This window comes from Macaca nemestrina, chromosome 10, assembly GCF_043159975.1.
Source record: "Macaca nemestrina isolate mMacNem1 chromosome 10, mMacNem.hap1, whole genome shotgun sequence".
Classification (NCBI taxonomy): Eukaryota; Metazoa; Chordata; class Mammalia; order Primates; family Cercopithecidae; genus Macaca; species Macaca nemestrina.
The window spans coordinates 134,133,214-134,155,734 of NC_092134.1; the positions used below are offsets into that span (position 1 = coordinate 134,133,214).

The following is a 22,521-nucleotide window of genomic DNA, read 5'->3' on the forward strand; positions in this document are numbered from 1 at the left end:
AATTCGACACCCCTCCATGCTAAAAACTCTCAATAAAGTAAGCTCCCTTTTTAAGACATTTGGCTAAGTCATCAATTTATAACAAAATATTCAACTCCCCTTTCTCTCTCCTTTCTTATTGTACATGATCATCCTGTGTCTAGTTCTGCTTTTTCTAGACTGCTTGACTCACAATTCCCAATATTTTTTATCCTTTACTTATACAGTTTTAAAAAATGCTCCTGTATAAACACATATATTTAAAAGAGGAAATAGAATGATTTAGATATATTAACATACAACTTACTAAAATTTTTATTACTTTATTGAAATACAGTTTTAAAATATAATCTATTATATTCCTTCTCTTAGATTACAACTACCAATAGTAAAACACAATATCTTTTTAGTATCACTGGCAGCTAGCACAGCACTTGGACAGGTGACCTGCAAGTAAACAATTCATGATTATATTGCAGCAAGAACATATTGGCATGATAAATCAGATGAAAGAAATTAACATATAAATTAAAAGTATTATTGCAACAGTGTTTGAAACAAAATAAATATTAATTATCCAGATCAAAACAAAATTACAGAAGCATAAAATTATTGAGGAGGTAACAGCATAATGTGGAACACTGCCCAGTGAAAGACATCAAAAAAGATGAATGTAAGAAAATCTTTTCGGCCAGGCGCGGTGGCTCATGCCTGTAATCCCAGCACTTTGGGAGGCCGAGAAGGGCGAGGTCAGGAGATGGAGACCATCCTGGCTAACACGGTGAAACCCCGTCTCTACTAAAAATACAAAAAATTAGCTGGGCGTGGTAGTGGGCGCCTGTAGTCCCAGCTACTCAGGAGCCTGAGGCAGGAGAATGGTGTGAACCCTGGAGGCGGAGCTTGCAGGGAGTCGAGATTGTGTCACTGCACTCCAGCCTCAGCGACAGAGCAAGACTCTGTCTCAATAAATAAATAAATAAATAAATAAATAAATAAAACATTTTCATCAAAACATGCTATGCACATGCTGCAGTCTCTGCCTCAAGTTGATTAATGGGTGTGTCTATGTGTATGCAAACACACATTTACACATACAAATAATGACTTTCTACATTGAGAATAAAAGGTTAATGTGTAGAATTTTAACATTTAATAAATTACTAGAGTGGATTGATAGGACTCACATTTGTCCTAAACCCACCTTCCTAAGGTCACTCACAACAAATTATAGCATGTGCTTTTATTTTCTTTGATTTTTTTTTTACAACTGCTATAACTACAAGAGCAAGGATAATTGCAAATCAGACTTTTATATGCCAGGCATGTTCTGAAGTTTTCTAAAGCCATTAAAGACGAGATAGTTTCCTTCAGTTCTTCCGCTGGCATGACTATCTGTTGATGGAGAAAACAAGGCCCAGCATTAAATATTCACTTGGACTACTGAGAAGGATAGTCAAAAAAGAACTAATAGAGAATTAGAAGAATGGTGATAAGGGCCTAAACTTTACTGTATAATGCATCGTACACATTTGCCTGACATTCATGTTATTTCCTTAAATAACAAGAGAGTCTTACATTGCAAACATACATTGACTCTATTAGAAATAAAACAAAACAATGTCTCCTGCATTTTCTGCACTGTAATTAATTCATAGATCCAGGAAGAGATGATGAAGTATTGCTCTGAGCTCTTGGGCTCAGCCTCAGAAGCCATTAGGGATGTTATTTCAAAGAGATTACTTTTTCTTTGCTATTAAAAGGCTTATAAACAGGTCTTTTATTATTTATATACAAGTTTATAAATAAAAGGCTTATAAACTTGTGTATATCAAATGCAGAAAGAAATATTTTGATTTAGAATAAAGAAAAATAGTCTAGGAGCAGGTAAAATCTAGGAGCAGGTAAAGTCCATGACTGCTACCTTGGGAAGAAATGAGTTACATTTCCCTGGAGGTGTTCAACCAGAAAGACAAGTACTTGGCAGAGAAATTGTAAAAAGAAATTCACAAACTCATTGAATCGTTGGATATAAGATCCTACTCAAAATGTAAGATTATGTGAGAATAGGTGTTTACCATAACTATATTGACTGCCAGTAGTTCTGGATAGTACTTTTTCTTTTGTCATGAGATTTCACCTCTGTGTAAATATTCTCCTCAGTCATTTCTGAAGAGTAGAGAAACATAACGAGATAAAATATGGGGAAAGAAGAACTTTCTCCATAATCATTCAAGATGTAAACCAAAAACAAAATTCTAAGCCCCCCAACCATCTGAATGGACTCTGCCTCTCAGTCAAGAGCATTTAAAAGTCAACCTGAAAAACGAGTTGAGGCCATGATGGGAAGGAGGAGTCAGACATGCCTCATTATACCCTCCTCCCTTTTGGAATTACTGATGGAACAGACGCTTTCAGTTCCCTAAGAGACATTTACAGCCTATTCTCTCTGAGGCCTGCTACCTGGAGACTTCATCTGCATGATAAAACCTTGGTCTCCACAACCCCTTATCATAACCCAAACATTTCTTTTTATTGACTCCAGGTCTTTAGACAATAACTCTTTCAACCAATTGCCAATCAGAAAATCTCTGAATCAGCCTATAACCTGGAAGCCCCTGCTTCCATTTGTCCCACCTTTCTGGACCAAACTAATGTACATCTTTCATGTATTGATTGATGTCTTATGTCTCCCTGAAATGTATAAAACCAAATTGTAACCCAACCACCTTGGGCACATGTTCTCAGGTTCTCTTGAGGGCTGTGTCATGGGCCATCAGTCATTCAAATTTGGCTCAGAATAAATATCTTCAAATATTTTACAGAGTTTGACTCTTCAGCAACAAAGAAAACAATCATTATAATTCATACATCTCATGCAACATATTGGAAGTAGTTGCTAATAAAAATTATAATTGAGTAGGTTTTCTTCATTTACAAGAATTTCTTTACAGGCCTTCTTGAGTAAAGTGTATATTGGAGTTCTCCACCATTTGTGGTCTTCCGTAGGGTTGAGGATGCTGTTGCATCAGTGATAGGCGGAAAAAGAGTTGATTGGAAAGAGACAAAACTGTAAGATGTTATCATTTCAAAGAGGCTCTCCTCCTACTCTAATCAGAAGAAAAAATAACAAGTCAGAATACATAAACACAGAGCTGTCAGGAAAAGGGCAAGCTGAGAAGCTGCAGCTTTGGCTTCCTGAGAGATTTAAGACCCTGTTAATTTTTAAACCACAAACCATAAGGGTTTCCTGTTTTGTTTGGTCTTGTTTTGTTTGTGTTTCATCTGAAACCAACTTGTTTTGTAGTATGGCACCAATTGTACACGGTAATGCCAAATTGTAAGAACATAATTTATAGCTACAGCAATAATAAATCCAGAATTCTGATTTATTCATTCTGCTTATCCTACAAGTCCATTTCTACTTGTCAGATAATCTGCCTCTGCATGGACTTCTAATTCAGTGTGAGACCTCTTTTTTGTGTGACAAGGAGCCCGTTGAAATCTATAACAGTCGCAGGTAGGTAGATCTTATAAATTTGGACATGTCTAATAAAAAGTCTAGAGGTCAAGAGACAGAGGGCTGTTAGCAGCTCAACAGCATCATCAATGCCATTTGCTTTCTAAATCCTTCTAATCTTCTGCGCTTGGACATGTGGACAACTTTGTGGCCACACATAGCTGCCATAGCCCCAGATTAGTATTCATGGCAAGAAGAGAATAGAGGCAAAGCAGGACTCTCCAGAAGTCCTCTAGCCAGCTTTGTCTTTAGTTTGATGGCCAGAGGTGGGTCATAAATGGACACTCTATAGCTGCAAGTGTGCTGGGAAAGGGAGTCACTTGTGAGAATGGCAGGAGATTTGGAATGATTCATGGCTTGGCCAACAGTCTCTGCTACTTGATTCTAGCGGTTACACAAGACTTAACCTTTAACCAGATATCAACAAATTTTTTAGGGCCTATTATTCATACTCCAAAATAAATACAAAAGTTAGGGATCCGAGAAGGCTCTTTCAGTTCCCAGAAAGGGGATAACATATATGCTATATTCCATAGTACATAGTGGATCAAGAAAACAATATACTATGTTTTTGGTGGTATTTTGATCCTCTGATCGGTTACCTGCAGCAATTATCAGTAAAAAAAAAAAATAAATATAAAAATACTTTTAAGAAAAGGAACTTGAGCAAATGCCTTTGAGGAAATAAAAACAGTAGAGTCAGAAAAAGTTCACCTGAGGTGTGTGTCAGGGTTAATGGTGATTCCAAAGATGCCGTAGGCAGTAATGACTTTAAATGGAAAAGGAAAGAGGGGTGAATTTCTGGAATCTACACCAAAGAAGAAAGGAAGAATAGTTCGGCCCTGAACAGAAATATTTGGATGTTTTTAATTCCTATACAGTATTCATTCTTACATCTATTATGGAAACCTTTTTTTTTTTTTTTTTTTGCCTACCCCAGCTAAACACTGTGCTGGTTATCTCCATCCATAACTCCTCCCAAAGGGCCCAATAGCCTACCTTCCAGCAGAACTAATAGTCCATGGTTTAAGTTATGCATTCGGACTATAATAAATCTGAATAAAATGTCATTCTCCCTTTTATCCAACTGGCAAAATACATACTCTTCCTCTAAACTCAATTGAATGGAGTTCTTTGAGAAGACTTCCCTGATAACGTGCTGTGAGTTCTTTGAACACCTTAATTAGGGCCCAATGACTTATGTCTTGACATTGCATTTCAATTACCTGTATTTCTGTTCTCTGAAGTCTGAGCTTCCTGAGGGAAAGATCTAATTTATTTACCTTTACAATTTCAGTACTAAGTATAATATCTTGCACATAGAGTTGAATAAACAACTGTTGGACAAATGAGTAAAGGAACAAATAAATGTTCTGTTAAGGGAAATAATTATAAGCAGAGGAGTCTTAAAAAAGGAGCAATTAATTCTGTATCAAGGCATCTAAAAAGATCAATTTGATTTACTTGAATGCTTTGTTTCTAAACTAAAATACAAAGTTTATGTTTTGAAAGTTTTCAACTTATAAAGAAAAAAGTCATATAATATTCTGTATAACTCCAGATAATAAAAAATCCCTGTCTAGATGATTATAGTTTATAAGCTAAGAATAAAGGCTAACTAAAAAGGCTGATACAAAATGTTCAACGAAAAATATTATCATTTCTAAAGAAAGGGAAAGATAAACTTACCTCTTCTCTACTTTCTTAGTCTGTTTAATTCACATTATTCAGTTCCAAAAGAAAGAAGTTTTGGAAGACCCAGAATTATTCCATTATCAGAACAGAAATTCTTTCACTCAATTACCTGCTTTTTTTTTTTTTTTTTTTTTTTTTTGAGACAGAGTGTTGCTCTGTCACCCAGGCTGGAGTGCAGTGGCATAATCTTGGCTCACTGCAACCTCTGCCTTCCAGGTTCAAGCAATTCTCCTGCCTCAGCTTCCTGAGTAGCTAGGACTACAGGCTCATGCCACCACGCCTGGCTAATTTTTGTATTTTTAGTAGAGACAGGGTTCACCACATGTTGTCCAGGCTGGTCTTGAACTTCTAACTTCAGGTTATCCATCTGCCTGGGCCTCCCAAAGTGCTGGGATGACAGGTGTGAGCCATCAATTAACTGCTTTTAACTCACTTCAACTTGGCAATATGCTAATCCAGGGAATTCACTCCCCTTTCCTAATGTTTTAATGTTCTGAATTCACTCTCTCTGAATTTCAAATATCAATCACCATCAGATAGAATTAAAGGTATTAACAAAATCTTTAGAAACAATAGCTGATGACACTTTTGTCCTTTACCTGAAAACTCCACAAACAATTTGGTCAGAAATAGAGTTGAGAGTCTCTCACTTTCCCTGATAAATGCTGAACAGGAAGAAAATATGACATGTGCAGAACAACTGCAAATATTGTCAGCAGCACAATAGGAGATGCTGACATTTCAGCGGCATTCTGACAGTTTCTGTTCTGGTCAGAATTCTCATAGATGCTTACATTGACACTTTTCACTTAGGGAATAGAGCTAAAAACAAGTGCCTATGAAATAAATATCTTTAACTGGTAAATGGAGAGAAAAAAATACCACAGATAACTAGACAAGGAAGGATGGAAAAAACAAAGGAGAGAAGAAAAAAGGGAAACGAGGAAAGAGAAAGGGAGTGAAATGAGAAATAATCTAGTCAAAACTGTAAATGAATTAGATAATCTCTGTAATCACTTTACATGTGGTTTCCATATTGAGATCTTGTCTTTCCTTGATTTTTGTATGATGGCAGAGGAAATTCAAGCCAAAAACTCCAAAAAGCTCCTTTTGGAGACGAGAATGTTCTGACAGCACCTCCTACGATATGACAGAGTCAAAGAAGAAAATAAACAAGAGAACTCTGGTATAGAAAATTACAAATTCAAACCATGGGAAAATGGGGTATAGAAAAATTATCTCTTAATTTAGACAGAGAAAGGATTATAAATACTGAAAATTGTCATTTCTATAAATGTCACTGCTCTTATGTTTTACATTGTGTAAATATTTGGAAGAAAATGGCACAATTTTCTTTCAAAAAAAGGAAAACATTCAAAATATTTAAATTATATATATTATATATGCAACATGATCCGCAAGTCTGGAAACATAACGAAGTTTTATAGTAGTGATTTATTCCTATCACTCTGAGATATGGTGACATTACATGATATGTTCAACGTGTTGTTCCTCATTAGCAATGTGTTATGCATAATGGGGACCAACATGGGACATTAATGCAACATTTTTATCAAGGCCTGCACATGTTTCTGTGATATGTTGCCTCCAATGATTTTTGTCTCTAATTTTCAGAATATAAACCTGCTCCATTAGCATTTTCTGGAAGAAGCGATCAAATGGGTTAATCTGTGAAAGTAAATGTTACCTACATCTCCCAACATTATGGCCATCCTGTATTAATGTATATTATGTATATTCTGAACTGCTCCATAATTGGAATAGTCATTCCTTATCAATAATTTACTTGCTATCATGGATATGTGTCTTTTAGTTAATGATCCCTTTGCCAACTAGCCTGGGTTATAGGCAGTGAGTATATCATACTCATTTTGAATTCCCAGTACTTACCACAGCTTCCTATACATGGTAGTTGTTTAGTAAATAATTCTTGAATAAAAATAAACTTTAAATATTTCCTTTTTATTTAGCTTTGGAGTACATCTTGGATATATGACACTTAAGCACATACCACCCAGATCCTTATTTCCTCTGACGGTTTTATCATAATAATTGCTCTGAGAGACTTTTCCAATGAAGTCTTAGAGTTACCACATCTCCGCTTATACTTTTCACCACTGAAAGATAGCTTTCTCCATATTCAATTTAAAAAACTCTTCTTTTTTTTAAATGCTCACTTCGCTTCTAAGAGATCTGGACCTAATGGCTTTCATTTTGTATTGCTTTAATGACAAAAGCCAAACTTCTAAGTGAGGAAATAACCTGTTTAAAGTTTATACAAATTGTGAACAAGTGTATGAAAAAAAAATCTTTCAGTGGAATTCGAATGACAGACATTTACTAAATGCAATCCAAAGTGACATGATAAAAGACAAAGAGTTTCATAGAGCAGGAAAATGGGCAGTTAATTCTGGCTGGGATGAAACGTGAGAAATTAACATGCCGCTTCAGCTGATTCTTGATAGAAAAATTTTAGCTGTAGAAATGGGAGGGATACAGCACTTCAGGTCAAATGAAACACAACTAGAACACATAACAGGTGAAACAAGCAGCGTCTAGCATAGAGACTTCAAAGCACATAACAATCACTTCTAAAATAGAATTATGGAATTTTGTGTAAAAAAACTGGATTCTACTTTGAGACTTTGACAAAGATAGGCAGATAAAAGCAAAGAAAAAAACTGAAAACCCTATTCCACATTATTGATTCCCAATATTCTTCTCTTTGCATCATGAGTCAGAATCTACCATTAAGGATAAACTCATTTTCAGGCTCAACCTTTTTTCTTTTATTTAGTTTAATTTGTATCACCATTTGGTCTTCTTACTGCTGTAACAGACCAAAAGACCTCTTTTACATAACTGCCATAATAACTTGCATGAAAATATGGCACCTGCCATTTTCAAATGCCTATGATAACATATATATCTGCCTTCATACCTGGGAAAATGTCCATTATTCTCAGCCTAGTAAGATAATGGAAGATATCATAAAAAAGCCTCAGATGGATTTGAATATTCCCAACATCATGGCAGAAAAACACTATGTGAAATTTAATATGATTTTAATGTCCAAATAAGGAAAATCCCACTTTGTATACATTAGGTAAATTATAAGAAATTTTATTTGCCAAGTAGATTATGGCAAAAATTCTAAATAAATTAACAGAATGTAAAAGACAAGCCACTGACTGGGAGAAAATATTTGCAAAACCATATTTTTAATCAGCAAAAGATTACCTATTGAGGAATACTTTGGTTGTTTCTGGATTTTTTTTCTCTTATAAAGCTAGTATAAACAGGTATAGAGAGACACCTCACAGATAGCAAATAAGCATATGAAAAGATATTAAGCATCATATACCATTAGGATATTGCAAATTGAAAGAATGAGATACCACTACACACCCATTAGCATAGTAAACACTTAAAATACTGACAACCCAAATTCTGACAAAGACGTAGAGCAACAGCTCCATTCTCATTCATGACTGGTGGGAATGCAAAATAGTACAACATCTGAAAGATAGTATGGCAGATGCTAAAAAAAAAAAAAAACTAAACATACACTATGAGCCAGCAATCATACTCTTTGGTATTTATTTAAATGAGCTGATAGCTTAAATCCACAAAACAACCTGCACATGAATGTTTATAGAAGCTTCATTCGTAATTGCCAAAACTTGGAAGCAACCAAGAGTCCTTGTCCAGGTGCAATCACCTGTGGTGGTACTTCCTGACAATGAAATATTATTCAGTAAAAAAACGAATGAGGTATCAAGTTATAGAGTCATGGAAGAAACTTAAGTGCATGCTGCTAAGTAAAAGAAGCCAATCTGAAAATTCTGTATAAGGTATGATTCCAACTATATGACATTCTGGAAAAGGTAAAACGATGGAGATGGTTAAAAAAAAAAAATCAGTGTTTGCCAGGGCCTGAGAGAGAGGAAGGAGGAGAGGAATAGATGAAGCATAGGATTTTTAGAGCAATGAACCTATTCTTTATAACACTGTAATGGTAGATATATGTCATGCATTTGTCAAAACCCATAGAATGTAAAATACAAAGAGTGAAACTAATATAAACCATGAACTTTACTTAGTAATATATCAATATTAGCTCATCAATTATAACAAATATACCACACTAATGCTAGATATTAATAGGAGAAACTGGGAGGAGGGTGAGTATATGGAAACTCTCTGTACTTTCCACTCAATTTTTCTGTAAAACTAAAACTCAAAATTGTAGTCTATTATTTAAAAAAATTCTAATGACATCACTACATACATATCAGGAGGGATAAAATTTAAAAATAAAGACATCACCAAATGATTGCCAGTATGCAAAGAAAATGAATCACTCATGGGTATATGAAATGTTACAGCCTCTTTGGAAAACAGTTTGGCAGTGTTTTATAAATCTAAACATGAACTACCATAGGACTCAGTAACTGCATTCTTGGGCATTTATCTCAGAGAAATTAAACATGTTATGTTCACACAAAAATGTCTATCCCTGTTCATAGCAGCTTTATTTGCAATAGCAAAAAACAAAAACAAAAAACCTTATTTCCTCAAATATTCCTCAACAGGTAAATGGTTAATCAAATTGTGATACATCCATACCTACTTGGCAATAAAAGGAACAAACTATTGATACCTACAAAAACTTGTATAAATTTTCAGGAAATTACGTTTAGGTCACAGACTATATGATTTCATTTACTTAACAGTCTTGAAATGATAAAATTACAGAAACAGAAGGAGTCAGGAACAAGGAATGGAGAAAAGGAAGCAGGTGTGGCTATAAAAGGGCAATAATAGGGAGCCTTGTAATAGAATCACTCTGTATCTGTATCAATGTCAATAACTAAGTTGTGATATTATACTATGATTTTACAAGATGTTACCGTTAGAGGTGCTTTGGTTTGAATGTTCCTTCCAAAACTCAGTGTTGAAATTTAATAGTCACTGTGACAGTATTGGGAGGTAAGACCTTGAAGAGTTGATTAAAGTCATAAGGACCCCACTCTTAAGAATAGATTAATCTCCTCATGAGAGTAAGATCATTATCCCAGGAGTGGCTCTGTTGTAAAAACAGGCTCTCTCTCTCTCTCTCTCTCTGTCTCTCTCTCTCTCTCTCTCTCTGTCTCTCTCTCTCTCTTGCTGTCTCTCCATGTAATGCCTTCACCATGGGATGACCCTTGCCAGATGCCAGCGCCATGCTCTTGTACTGTCTTGGTTTATAGATGCATACCTAGCCTTTCCTCTGTCTTCACATGGCATTCCCCTCTGTGTCTCTGTGTCTTTTCTTATCTCTTAAAAGAACATCCATCATTAGATTTAAGGCCACCTTAAGGCCCACCATAATCTAGCATGATCTCAAGATCTTTACCTTAATTACATATGCAAATATGCTTTTCCCAAATAAGGTCATAAATAAGGTCATGTTCACATTCTTCAAGGGGAGGACTGGAGCCTACCTTTTGGGGGACACAATTTAACATGCTGTACTACTGAATTAGAAACTCTGGAAGTGAGACTCATCAGGCTGTGTTTTCCAGGTGAATCAAATATCAGATTTTGATTTTGAGAAACTAGAAACTAGTAGTAAGATCCACTGACACTGACCAGTACATACCCTTCAACTCTTCACTGGCTTGCCTGATTACACACCAGAACCAGCTTTGGCCACAGGCCAGCATCCCAACAGCATTTCACACTACTGTATAAGTTTTTTCAGTTTTATTTTATTTTTTTATGGACACATAATAATTGTACATATTTATGGGATACAGTGTGATGTTTCAATACATGTATACATTGTGTAATTATCAAATCAGGAATCAGGGTAATCAGCTGATTGATATCCTCAAACATTTATCATTGCTTTGTGGCGAGGACATTCAAAATTCTCTCTTCTACTTATTTTAAAATAGACTCTACAATATCATCAATGATAGTCATCCTACTTTGCAATAGAACACCAGAACTTATTCCTTCTATCTGTGATTTTGTACCTGTTGACAAATCTCTCTCCATTCCTTCCTCCCTCTACCCTCCCCAGACTCTGATAACCACTATTATACTCTCTACTCCCATGATACCAGCTTTTAAAAATTCCACAAAACAGTGAAACCATGTAGTATTTGTTTCTGTGCCTGGTTCATTTCACTTAACATAATATTCTCCAGGTTCATCTAAATTAATGCAAATGAAAGGATTTTTTTTTTTTAATGAATGAATGCTATTTCATTGTCTATATAGACTAAGTTTTCTTTTTCTTTTTTTTAAAGGCGGAGTTTCACTCTGTCACCCAGGCTAGAGTGCAGTGATGCAATCTCAGCTCACTGCAACCTCTGCCTCCCAGGTTCAAGTGATTCTCCAGCCTCAGTCTCCTAAGTAGCTGGGATGACAGGCATGCACCACCGTGTCCAGCTAATTTTTGTATTTTTAGTAGAGATGGGGTTTTGCTATATTGGTCAGGTTGGTCTTGAACTCCTGACCTCAAATTATCTGCCTACCTCGGCATCCCAAAGTGCTGGGATTCCAGGCGTGAGCCACCGCACCAGGCCTATATACCACATTTTTTAATCCATTAATTCATTGATGAGCACTTAGGTTAATCCCATATTTTGGCTATTGTTAATAGTGCTGCAGATATCTCTTCGACATACTGATTTTATTTCCTTTGGATAAATACCCAGTAGTGGGATTGTTGGATCATTTTTAATTTTTTGAGGCACCTCCATATTGTTTTTCATAGTGACTGAACTAATTTACATCTCCACCAACAGTGTTTAAGTGTTTCCACTTTCCTACATCCATGCCAAGGCAGCATTTTTTTTCTCTTTTTCATAATAATCATTCTAATAGGCATGAAGTGATAACTCATTGTGGTTTTGATTTGCACTTCCCTGATGATTAGTGATGTTGAGCATTTATGCATATATCTATTCCCATTTGTATGTCTTCTTTTGAGAGATGCCTATTCAGATCTTTTGTCCATTTTTTAATTGAGTTGAGTTTCTTATGTATTTTGGATATTAACCCCTTCTCAGTTGCATAGTTTGTAAGTATTTTCTCCCATTCTGCATGTTGTCTCTTCACTCTTGATTATTTGATTTGCTGTGCAAAAGCTTTTCTGATGTATTCCCATTTGTCTACTTTTGCTTTCGTTGCCTGTGCTTTCAAAGTCTTAACCAAAAAATCATTGCCCAGACCAATATTATGATGCATTTCCACTATGTTTTCTTCTAATAGTTTTGGTCTTCCTTTTAGACTTTAATCCTTTTAGAGATGATTTAAGTATATGGTGAAAGATGAGGATCTAGTTTCATTGTGCATGTGGATATCAAATTTTCCCAGCACCATTTATTGAGGAGACAGTCCCTTTTCCAATGTGTGTTCTCAGTGCCTTTGTTGAATATCAGTTGGCTGTAAGTTTGTGGATTTATTTCTGTGTTCTTCATTCTGTTCCATTGGTCTGTGTGTCTATTTTTATGCTACCATGCTGTTTTGGTTACTATAACTTTGTGGTATACTTTGAAGTTAGGTAATGTCTTTTTGCTTAAGATGTCTACTATGAGCAGGTGGCCAATGGGCACATAGAGGGAGGCTCAGCATCACTGATAATTAGGGAGACGGGAATCAGAGTCACCACAGAAAACTGTCTAATCACAAGGTGAACAAGAGACAAAGAAAGGACCAAATAATCTATAAAACAACCAGAAAGGAATAACAGAATGCCAATGCATGGTGGGCTTAATATCTAGGTCATGAGTAGATAGGTGCAGCAAACCACCATGGCACACGTTTACCTATGTAACAAAGCTGCACATCCTGCACATGTACCCCAGAACTTAGAAAATAAAATAAAATAAAAAGAATAATAGAATGTCAGGACTAAATCCTCATCTATCAATAATAACCCTGAATGTAAATATATTAAGTTCTCCAATTAAAAGATGTAGAGTGCTAAATTGATTTTTTAAAGAATGATCTAACTTTATGCTTCCTGCAAGAGAAGTACTTCACCTGTAAGAGAAGCACTTCACCTGTAGGGACATAATAGGCTGAAAGTAAAAGGATGAAAATGATATCCCAAATGGAGACCAAATGAAGACAGGAGCAGCTATATTTATATCCGTTAACTAGGCTATAATTGAAAAACTATAAAAAGAGACAAAAATGGTCGTTATGTAATTATAAAGAGGTCAATTCAGCAAGAAGATATAACAATTATATAAATACAGCTGGCCCTCTGTATTCACGAGTTCTACATCCATAGACTCAACCAACTACAGAACGAAAATATTTTTTTAAAAAATCCAATCTGTACTATATATAGTTTTTATTTTTGTCATTATTCCCTAAACAATAAAGTAAACCAAATATTTTACATTGTATTATGTTTATAAGTAATCTAGAGATGATTTAATGCATACAGAAGGATGTACAAAAGTTTATACAAATTCTATGCCATTTTATATCAGGTACTTGAGCATCAATGAATTTTGGTAGATGCAAGTGAGAAGTGAAGCCAGCTGGACTTCCTGGGTCTAGTGGGGACTTGGAGAACTTTTCTGTGTAGCTAAAGGTTTGTAAACACACAAATCAGTCCTCTGTGTCTAGCTAAAGGTTTGTAAACGCACCAATCAGCACTCTGTAAAAACGCACCAATCAGCACTCTGTAGAATGGGCCAATCGGCACTCTGTAAAATAGACCAGTCAGCAGGAGGTGGGCAGGGCCAAATAAGGGAATAAAAGCTGGCCACCTGAGCCAGCAGCAGCAACCCTTTAGGGTCCTCTACCATGCTGTGGGAACTTTGTTCTATCGCTCTTCACAATAAATCTTGCTGCTGCTCCCTCTTTGGGTCTGCACTACCTTTATGAGCTGTTAACACTCACTGTGAAGGTCTGCAGCTTCACTGCTGAAGTCAGTGAGACCACAAACCCACAGGGAGGAACAAACAACTCCAGATGGGCCACCTTTAAAGGCTGCAACACTCACTGCGAAGGTCTGAGGCTTTACTCCTGAAGTCAAGTGAGACTGGAAGGAAGAAACTCCAGACACATCTGAACATCTGAAGGAATAAACTCCAGACACACTATCTTTAAGAACTGTTACACGCATCGTGAGGGTATGTGGCTTCATTCTTGAAGTCAGCCAGACCAAGAACCCACTGGAAAGAACCAATTCTGGACACACAAGGATTTCTGGAAACAATTCCCCAGGGATACTGAGAAACTACTATGCATATGCACTCAACAATGGAACACCTAAATATACAAAGCAAATATTATGAGATCTAAAAGGACAGACTGCAATACAATAATAGTACCAGACTTCAACATCCCAGTTCCTAAAACAGACAGATTATCCATGTGGAAAATCAACCAAAAAAACCCCATCAGGTTTAAACTGTACTCTAGATCAAATGGACCTAACTGATATTTACAAAACAGTCCAACCAACAGCTGCAGAATACACATGCTTCTCATTAGCACTTGGAACTTTCTCCAGGATGTATTATATGTTAGAACACAAAACAGGTCTCAACAATTTCTTTTAAATATCAAAATCATATCAAATGTCTTTTCTGACCACAATGGAATAAAAGTAGAAATTAATAACAGGAGGAACTTGAAGAATAAATGGGTCAATAAATATATTTAAAAGGAATTAAAAATATCTTGGGACAAACAAAAATGGAAACACAATATATCAAAACCTATGGGATACAACAAAAGGAGTTCTAAGAAGGAAATTTGTAGCCTACATCAAAAAATTAGATCTCAAATAAACAACCAAACATTGCACTTCAAGGAATCAGAAAAAACAAGAACTAAATCCGAAATTAAAAGGAAAGACATATAAAGATTTTTAAAAAGTGGCAAATACACACCATGGAATACTATACAGTTGTAAAATAGAATGAGTTCATGTCCTTCACGGGCTCATGATGAAGCTGGAAACCATCATTCTCAGCAAACTAACATAGAAACAGAAAACCAAACATTCCATGTTCTCACTTATAAGTGGGAGTTGAACAATGAGAATACATGGACACAGGGAGGGGAACATCACACACTGGGGCCTGTCAGGGGGTGGAGGGTAAGGGGAGGGAGAGCATTAGGACAAATACCTAATGCACACAGGGCTTAAAACCTAGATGATGGGTTGATGGGTGCAGCAAACCACCATGGCACATGTATACCTACATAACAAACCTGCACGTTCTGTACATGTATCCCAGAACTTAATAATTTTTTTTAAAAAAAAGAAATAAAAACATTAAAGCAGAAATGAAAAAACAGAGACTAAAACAATACAAAAGATCAACAAAACAAAGTGTTAGTTTTCTGAAAAGATAAAATGAACAAACCTTTTGCTAGACTAAGAAAAAAGAGAAGATTGAAATGAATAAAATCAGAAAGATGAAAATGAAACATTACCACTGTGTATTTTTTAATCATTTTTGATGCTTCAACCTTTCCTGTTTCATGCTGAGATGAGATCATCACCACATCCTACTCACTCTATTCAAATAAGAAAATCTAATCTTGAGTTATAAATTTATTAAAATTCTTTAATGATAGAATTTCATTTCTATGGACACTGAAAAACTCTTCTCTACTGCTATATACCGAATATTTATGCCCCCCAAAAATTCATTTGTTGAAACTTTATCCACAGTGTGATGCTATTTGGAGATAGAGACTTTGGGAGGTGATTAGGTCATGAGGGTCGTGCCCTCATGAATGGGATTAATGTCCTTATAAAAGATATCCTAGAGAGCTTCCTTGCCTCTTCCTCCACTAGAAAACACAGCAAAGATGGCCATATGTGAAGCACGAAGCAGGCCTTCACCAAGTACTGAATTTGTTAGCACTTTGGTCTTGGAATTCCCAGTCTCCAGAACTGTAAGAAATAAATTTCTGTTGTTCATAAGCTATCCAGTTTATGGTATTTTGTTATAGCATCCCAAACAGACTAAAACAACGAGGTACCAAGAAATTGATATTTTAGTTCCCAGGACCATGCCATGGGTATAATTCATTAATTCATCAAATATTTATTTAGTAACTACTGAAGAGAAGAACCTTTAATGCACTGTGGATACAACTATAAAAAACAAAGATTAATTTTAAGGTAGAACATATAGACTAGTGGATGAGACAGAACAAAACTTTAAAATATGTGAAGCAAAACATAACAGATAAGTAGACAAGTAAAAATCATATTTAAACATTTAAAAACCATTCTTTCAATAATTGATAATTAGACCAAAAAATCATTAGGACAATAGAAGATCTGAACAAAGCTACCAATCACCTTCACCCAATTGATATTTATAGAACACTCCATTTCAATAGAGCAAAATGCACATTGTTTTCAAGTATACATGGAACATTTATCATGATGGACCATATACTAGGACATATAACAAGTATTGACATATTTTAAAGTATTAAAATCATATAGTATATTTTCTGGACACACAGAAATTAAATTAGAAATCGGTAACAAAATTGTATCTGGAAAATCCTGAAATATTTGGAAATTAAACAACTTTTTTTCTTTTTTTTTGAGACAGAGTCTCACTCTGTTGTCCAGCTATGTTTTTGTATTTTAGTAGAGATGGGGTTTCACCATGTTTGTCAGGCTGGTCTCCAACTCCTGGCCTCAAGTGATCCACCCACCTCAGCCTCTCAAAGTGCTGGGATTACAAGTGTAAGCCACTGCACCCCGCCTAAACAACATACTTTTAAGACATGAGCTAAAAACAACGACCTAACAAAATTTGTGGTATGCAGGAAAATAGCACTTGAAGGGAAATTTATAGCTTCACGTAGTTATATGTGAAAAGAGACTTTCACTTATGAAGTCAAGATTATAAAAGCAGTTAAACTCAAAATAAGTAGAAGAAAGGAAATAATAAAAGACATATAAGAAACTGAACCAAAAACAAGAAATAAAAAGAATGTTCATTGAAAAGATTAATAAAGTGGATATAAATCTCTAGACTGATCAAGGAAGACAAATAAATACAATATCAGAAAAGAAAGAATATAACTACAGGTCTTACAGACAGTAAATACATAGATTATAAAGGAGTATTATTGTTATGGGTTGAACTATGTCCTCCAAAAGTATATGTTTAAATCATAACCCCCATACTTGTGAACATGACCTTACTTTTGCAGATGTAATCATGTTAACATGAGATCATTAGGGTGGGCCCTAATCCAGTATGACTAGTGTCCTTAGAAAAAGAGAAAACCACATGTGAAGGCAGAGATACACCGGGAGAAATTCATGTGATGACAGAGTCAGAAATTGAGGAATAAGCTGAAAGTGCAGTAACACCAGGTACTGACAGCCACCACCGGATGCTAGGAAGAGGCAAGGAAAATTCCATCCAGAGTCTCAGAGAGAGTGTGGTCCCGTTAACACTTTAATTTTGGACTCCTGGCCTCCAGAACAGTGAGAGAATAAATCTTTGTTGTTTTAAGCCACCAAATATCTGGTACTTTGTTACAGTAGCCCTAGGAAACTAACAGGACTATGAAAAGCAATATGCCAATAAATTTGACAATTTAGACAAATGAAACAATTTTCTTAAAAGACAAAGATTAACAAAATTGACAGAAGAGACAGAATGTCTAAATGGCCCTGTCTATTAAAGAAATGGTATTCCTAATTAAATACATTCTCCCAGAGAAAATCTCAGGCCTAGATTATTTCACTGGTAAATTAGATCAAACATGAAAGAAAAATACAAATTCTGAAAGAAAACTTTCAAAAATAGAAGCATATTTAAAAATATCCCAAATGAATATATAAGACCAGTGTCTTCCCTATACTGTAAACATTAAAAATTTTTTAAATAGATCAATATCTCTTATGAATATAAACACAAAAGTCCTTTAAAAATTACCCAGTTAAGTCCAGCAACATATAAGGAATATAATATATTGCAACCACATGAGATTTATTCGAGAAGTACAAGTTTTGTTTAACATGCAGAAATCAATCAATGCAATTCACCATATTAAGTGATGAAATGAGAAAGGCTATGTAATTATCTCAATAGACACAGAAAAATGTATAAAAAATCAACTCCCATTAATGACAAAACTCTTAACACACTAAGAATAGAAGAAAACTGCCTCAAAATGATCTAGAGAATCTATGAAAAGCCAACAGCTGACTTCATATATCATAGTGAGAAACTAAATACTTTTCTCTGTAAGATTGGGAACGAGGAACAAATGCCTATTAGAATCACTTCTCTTTAACATGGTCCTGGAGGTCCTAGCCAGTACAATAAGACAAGAGAAAGAAAAGGAAAGGAAAAGTAAAACGTTCCATATTCTCATAGGACATGATTGTGAACATAGAAAACTCTTAAGGAATCTACAAAAAAAATTGCTAGAAACAAGAAGTACACTTAGCAAAGTGATAGGATATGAGGCTAATTTACAAACTCAATTTTATTTCTATAAACTAACAACAAATACTTTGAAAACTATTTTAAATTCCATTTAAAATACGATCAAAAAATAAATTTCACAAAATATGTGTAATGTATTCTAGCCAGGTATGGTAGCTAACGCCTGTAATCCCAGCCTTTGAGAGGCCAAGGCAGGTGGATCACAGGAGGTCAGGAGTTCAAGGCCAGCCTGGCCAACATGGTGAAACCCTGACTCTACTGAAAATCTACTGTCTCTACACAAAATTAGCTGGGCATGGTGGTGCATGCCTGTAATCTCAACTACTCAGGAGGCTGAGGCAGGAGAATTGCTTGAACCTGAGAGGTGGAGGTTGCAGTGAGATGAGATGGTGCCACTCTACTCCAGCCTGGGTGACAGAGTAAGACTCCGTCTCAAAAAGAAAAAAAAAAATGTGTAATATATTCCAAAAGGTATCACATTGCTCGGAGAAATTTAAAAGACCTAACTAAATGAGAGATAAATCATGTTCATTAATTCTAAGAATATTATTAAGACGTCAATTCTCTCAGATTAATCTAAAGAGTCAAAGCAATCCTGACCAAAATCCCATTAGGCATTTTTGAAGATATTTTGAGAAAATGCAAGAACCTGGAATAGCCAGTATACTTTTGAAAGAGAATGGATTTGGAGAATTGGCACATTTGATTTCAAGGGCTACTATAAAGCTACAGTAATTGAGACATTATGGTACCATTACAAGAATAGGCATATAAAATGCTGTCAGAATAGAGAATCCAGAAATTGACTGACACAGGTAGGTCAATTAATTTTGTACAAAGGCACCAAAGTAGCTCAATGAAGAAAAGGAAAGTCTTTTTAACAGCTAGTGCAAAAACACCTGGATATCCATATGGAATAATAGTGAACCTCAACTTTTTTCTCACTTATATAGGAAAATTAACTTGAAATGGATATAAGCTAAACATAAAACTATCAAGCTTCTAGAAGCAATTATGTGAGAAAATCTCTGTGCTCTTAACATAGGCAAAGATTTCTTAGCTAGAACATCAAAAAGTATGAATAAGGAAAAAATGATGTTAGGCTTCAGTAAATTTTTATTTATTTATTTATTTTTCCATAGGTTATTGGTGAACAGGTGGTGTTTGGTTACATGAGTAAGTTCTTTAGTGATGATTTGTGAGGTTCTGGTGCACCCATCTCCTGGCTAAAATTTTAACACTTCTGCTTCTTGAAAGACACCATTAAGAAAATGAAAAGGCAAGACATAGCCTGGGAGAAAATATTCATATTATCTATATCTAACAAAGGATTTGTATCCAAATTATATAAGGAACTCTTACAACTCCATTATCAGAAAACAGATGAACTCAATTTTTTAAGTGGGCATATGAATGTTTTACAAATATACACATGGCCAATAAACCCATCAAAAGATGTTCAGTATCATTAGTCCTCAAGGAAACGCAAATTAAAAATGACAATGAGATACCACTATACAGCTCCTATAATGGCTACAATTAAGAAGACACAATATCAAGTGTTGAAAATGATGAGGAGTAAATGTAATTTTCATATGTTGCAACTGGGAAAGTAAAATTATGCCACTACATTGGAAAATAGTTTAGAAGTTTTTATAAAAGTAGGTCAGGTACGGTGGCTCATGCCTGTAATGACAACACTTTGGGAGGCCAAGGCTAGAGTATTGCTTGAGGCCAGGAGTTTGAGACCAGCCTGGGCAACATAGAGAGACCCCATTTATTAAAAAGTAGATAAATAAAAGTAAACATACACTTACCAGATGGCCCAGCAATCGGACTCCCAGGTATTTACTAAAAAGAAATTAAAATATGTCCACACAGATACTTGCACACAAATGTTCATGGCACCTTTATTCACAATAGCCAATAAATGGAAACACATCACATGTCCACAGGTGGATGAAGAAACAAATTGTGGTATATCTGTACAATAGAATACTACCTAGTAAGAAAACGAATGAAATGCTGATACACAAAAGCATAGATAAAACTCAAAAACATGCTGAGTAAAAATAAGCCAGATACAGAAGAGTACATGATGCATTAAATTCTAGACTAAGGTAAACTAATTTGTAGTGATAGAAAGCATATCACTAGTTGCCTGGGGCAAAGTGGGTGGAGAAGTACAGAAAGGAACTTTTAGAGATGATGAAAATATTATATATCTTGATTTCATACTGTGTAAGATATATAGATAGATAGATAGATATATGTTAAAAGTCATATTCTTCATGACTTAAAGTGAGTGCATTTTATTGCATGAAAAGTAAAACTCAATAAAGTTAATTTTTAAAATGTCAAGGTCAAGAAAAAGAAAGCCTAAAGAACTGTTTCAGATTAAAGGAGACTAAAGAGACATTACAATCAAATGCACTGCATTATCCTGAACATGGAGTTTTTAAAAATACATATAAATGACATTATTGGGACAATTGACAAAATTTGAACATGGATTACAGATTAGATCATCGTACTGTAATAATGCTAAATTTTCTGAGTTTGATAATTGCACTGTGATTATATAAAACGAAGGCCTTGATCTTGGAAACTATTTAGACAAAGGGGCATGAAGGCCTCAACTTATTATTAAGTGGAGGATAGAAAGAGAGACAAATATAAAGCAGAGCAAAATATAAACAACTAGTAAGTATGAGTAAAGATTATATAGAAGTTCCTTGTACTATTCTTGCAACTTTCAGTAAGTTTCAAGTTATATTTTATAGCAAAACAAACGTTTTAAAAGATGAGGTAACTTCTAGATGGGAAGAAAAAAATAACTATATTGTAGCTCACAACTGCTTATCAAAACCAGAAGATGCTGAAATAATTTATCCTATTGATAAGAAAAAGACCCAGGATATAATATCAGAGTTCTCTAACTGGTTCTATAGGTAGTTCCAAGAATTTAGAAAGAATGAATAATTCCTCAGGGACATTAAAGGAAGGAATAACCACTCTCAAAAGAGAAAATCTCCTCTTTTCCAGGAAGAAAGACGGCATCTGATCGTTAAAGTCATAGTCCAAAAGAATTTTCTATTTCTTCCTGTTCATCTTTATTTTTTCAAGAATTAACTAAGTCCTGTAGTTAAAAGCATGATTTATAATCACAAATTATTATAGGAAACAAAAAAAGGAAACATTCCATTTTCACCTTTTCTTCTTAGCGCACACTGAATCAGAGAAAATAGAGTCAGTTCTCTTCTCACAGATACAATTGTACTTTTGAATGCAATCAATAGTTGCCATTCTTGTTGAGGTCAAAAATGCACATTCTCCTCTCCCAGAAGAAGAACGCATTATTGTAGAATTACTGTAGAACAGAAAACATATGTAGCCAGCTGTTTAATTCCAAAGCTTACAGTTACATAAATCATGATTTTTTTAAATTCTGTTGCCTAAATGTCTAGAATATGGAAATGTTTATCATAACTTCATCACTAAAATATTTTCTTTTGTTCTTAGTCCATTAAATAGAATCATGACCTCTTAATCACACCCACAATCTCCTATTTTATTCCACACTGACAATTTTTGGTCAGAAGGCAAAAGTACCTTGCAGTATTGCAATGAAATTATAATATATTGCTTTCCTGTGCTAATTTTTTTTCAATAAAAGTGAGAGATTAAAAAGAAGGTGGCCAGGTACAGTGGCTCACACCTGTAGCCCCAGCACTTTGGAAGGGCGAAGTGGGCTCATCACTGGAGCCCAGGAGTTCAAGACCAGCCTGGGCAACATAGTGAGATCCCATCTCTACAAAAAATACAGAAATTACCAGATTATCAGGG

At 35.1% G+C, this 22,521-nt stretch overlaps 1 protein-coding gene across 2 annotated transcripts in view; it reads right to left on the reverse strand.

The window, feature by feature from the left end:
• Positions 1-286: 286 nt before the first annotated feature.
• Positions 287-22,521, reverse strand: part of LOC139355282 (killer cell lectin-like receptor 2) — a 31,643-nt gene continuing 9,408 nt past the window's right edge. For both annotated transcript variants that reach the window (XM_071072263.1, XM_071072262.1), the window contains one exon: positions 287-22,045. In XM_071072263.1, the coding sequence (XP_070928364.1) occupies positions 21,883-22,045 (163 nt within the window). In that variant the 3' untranslated portion in view covers positions 287-21,882. The remainder of the gene's footprint in view (positions 22,046-22,521) is intronic.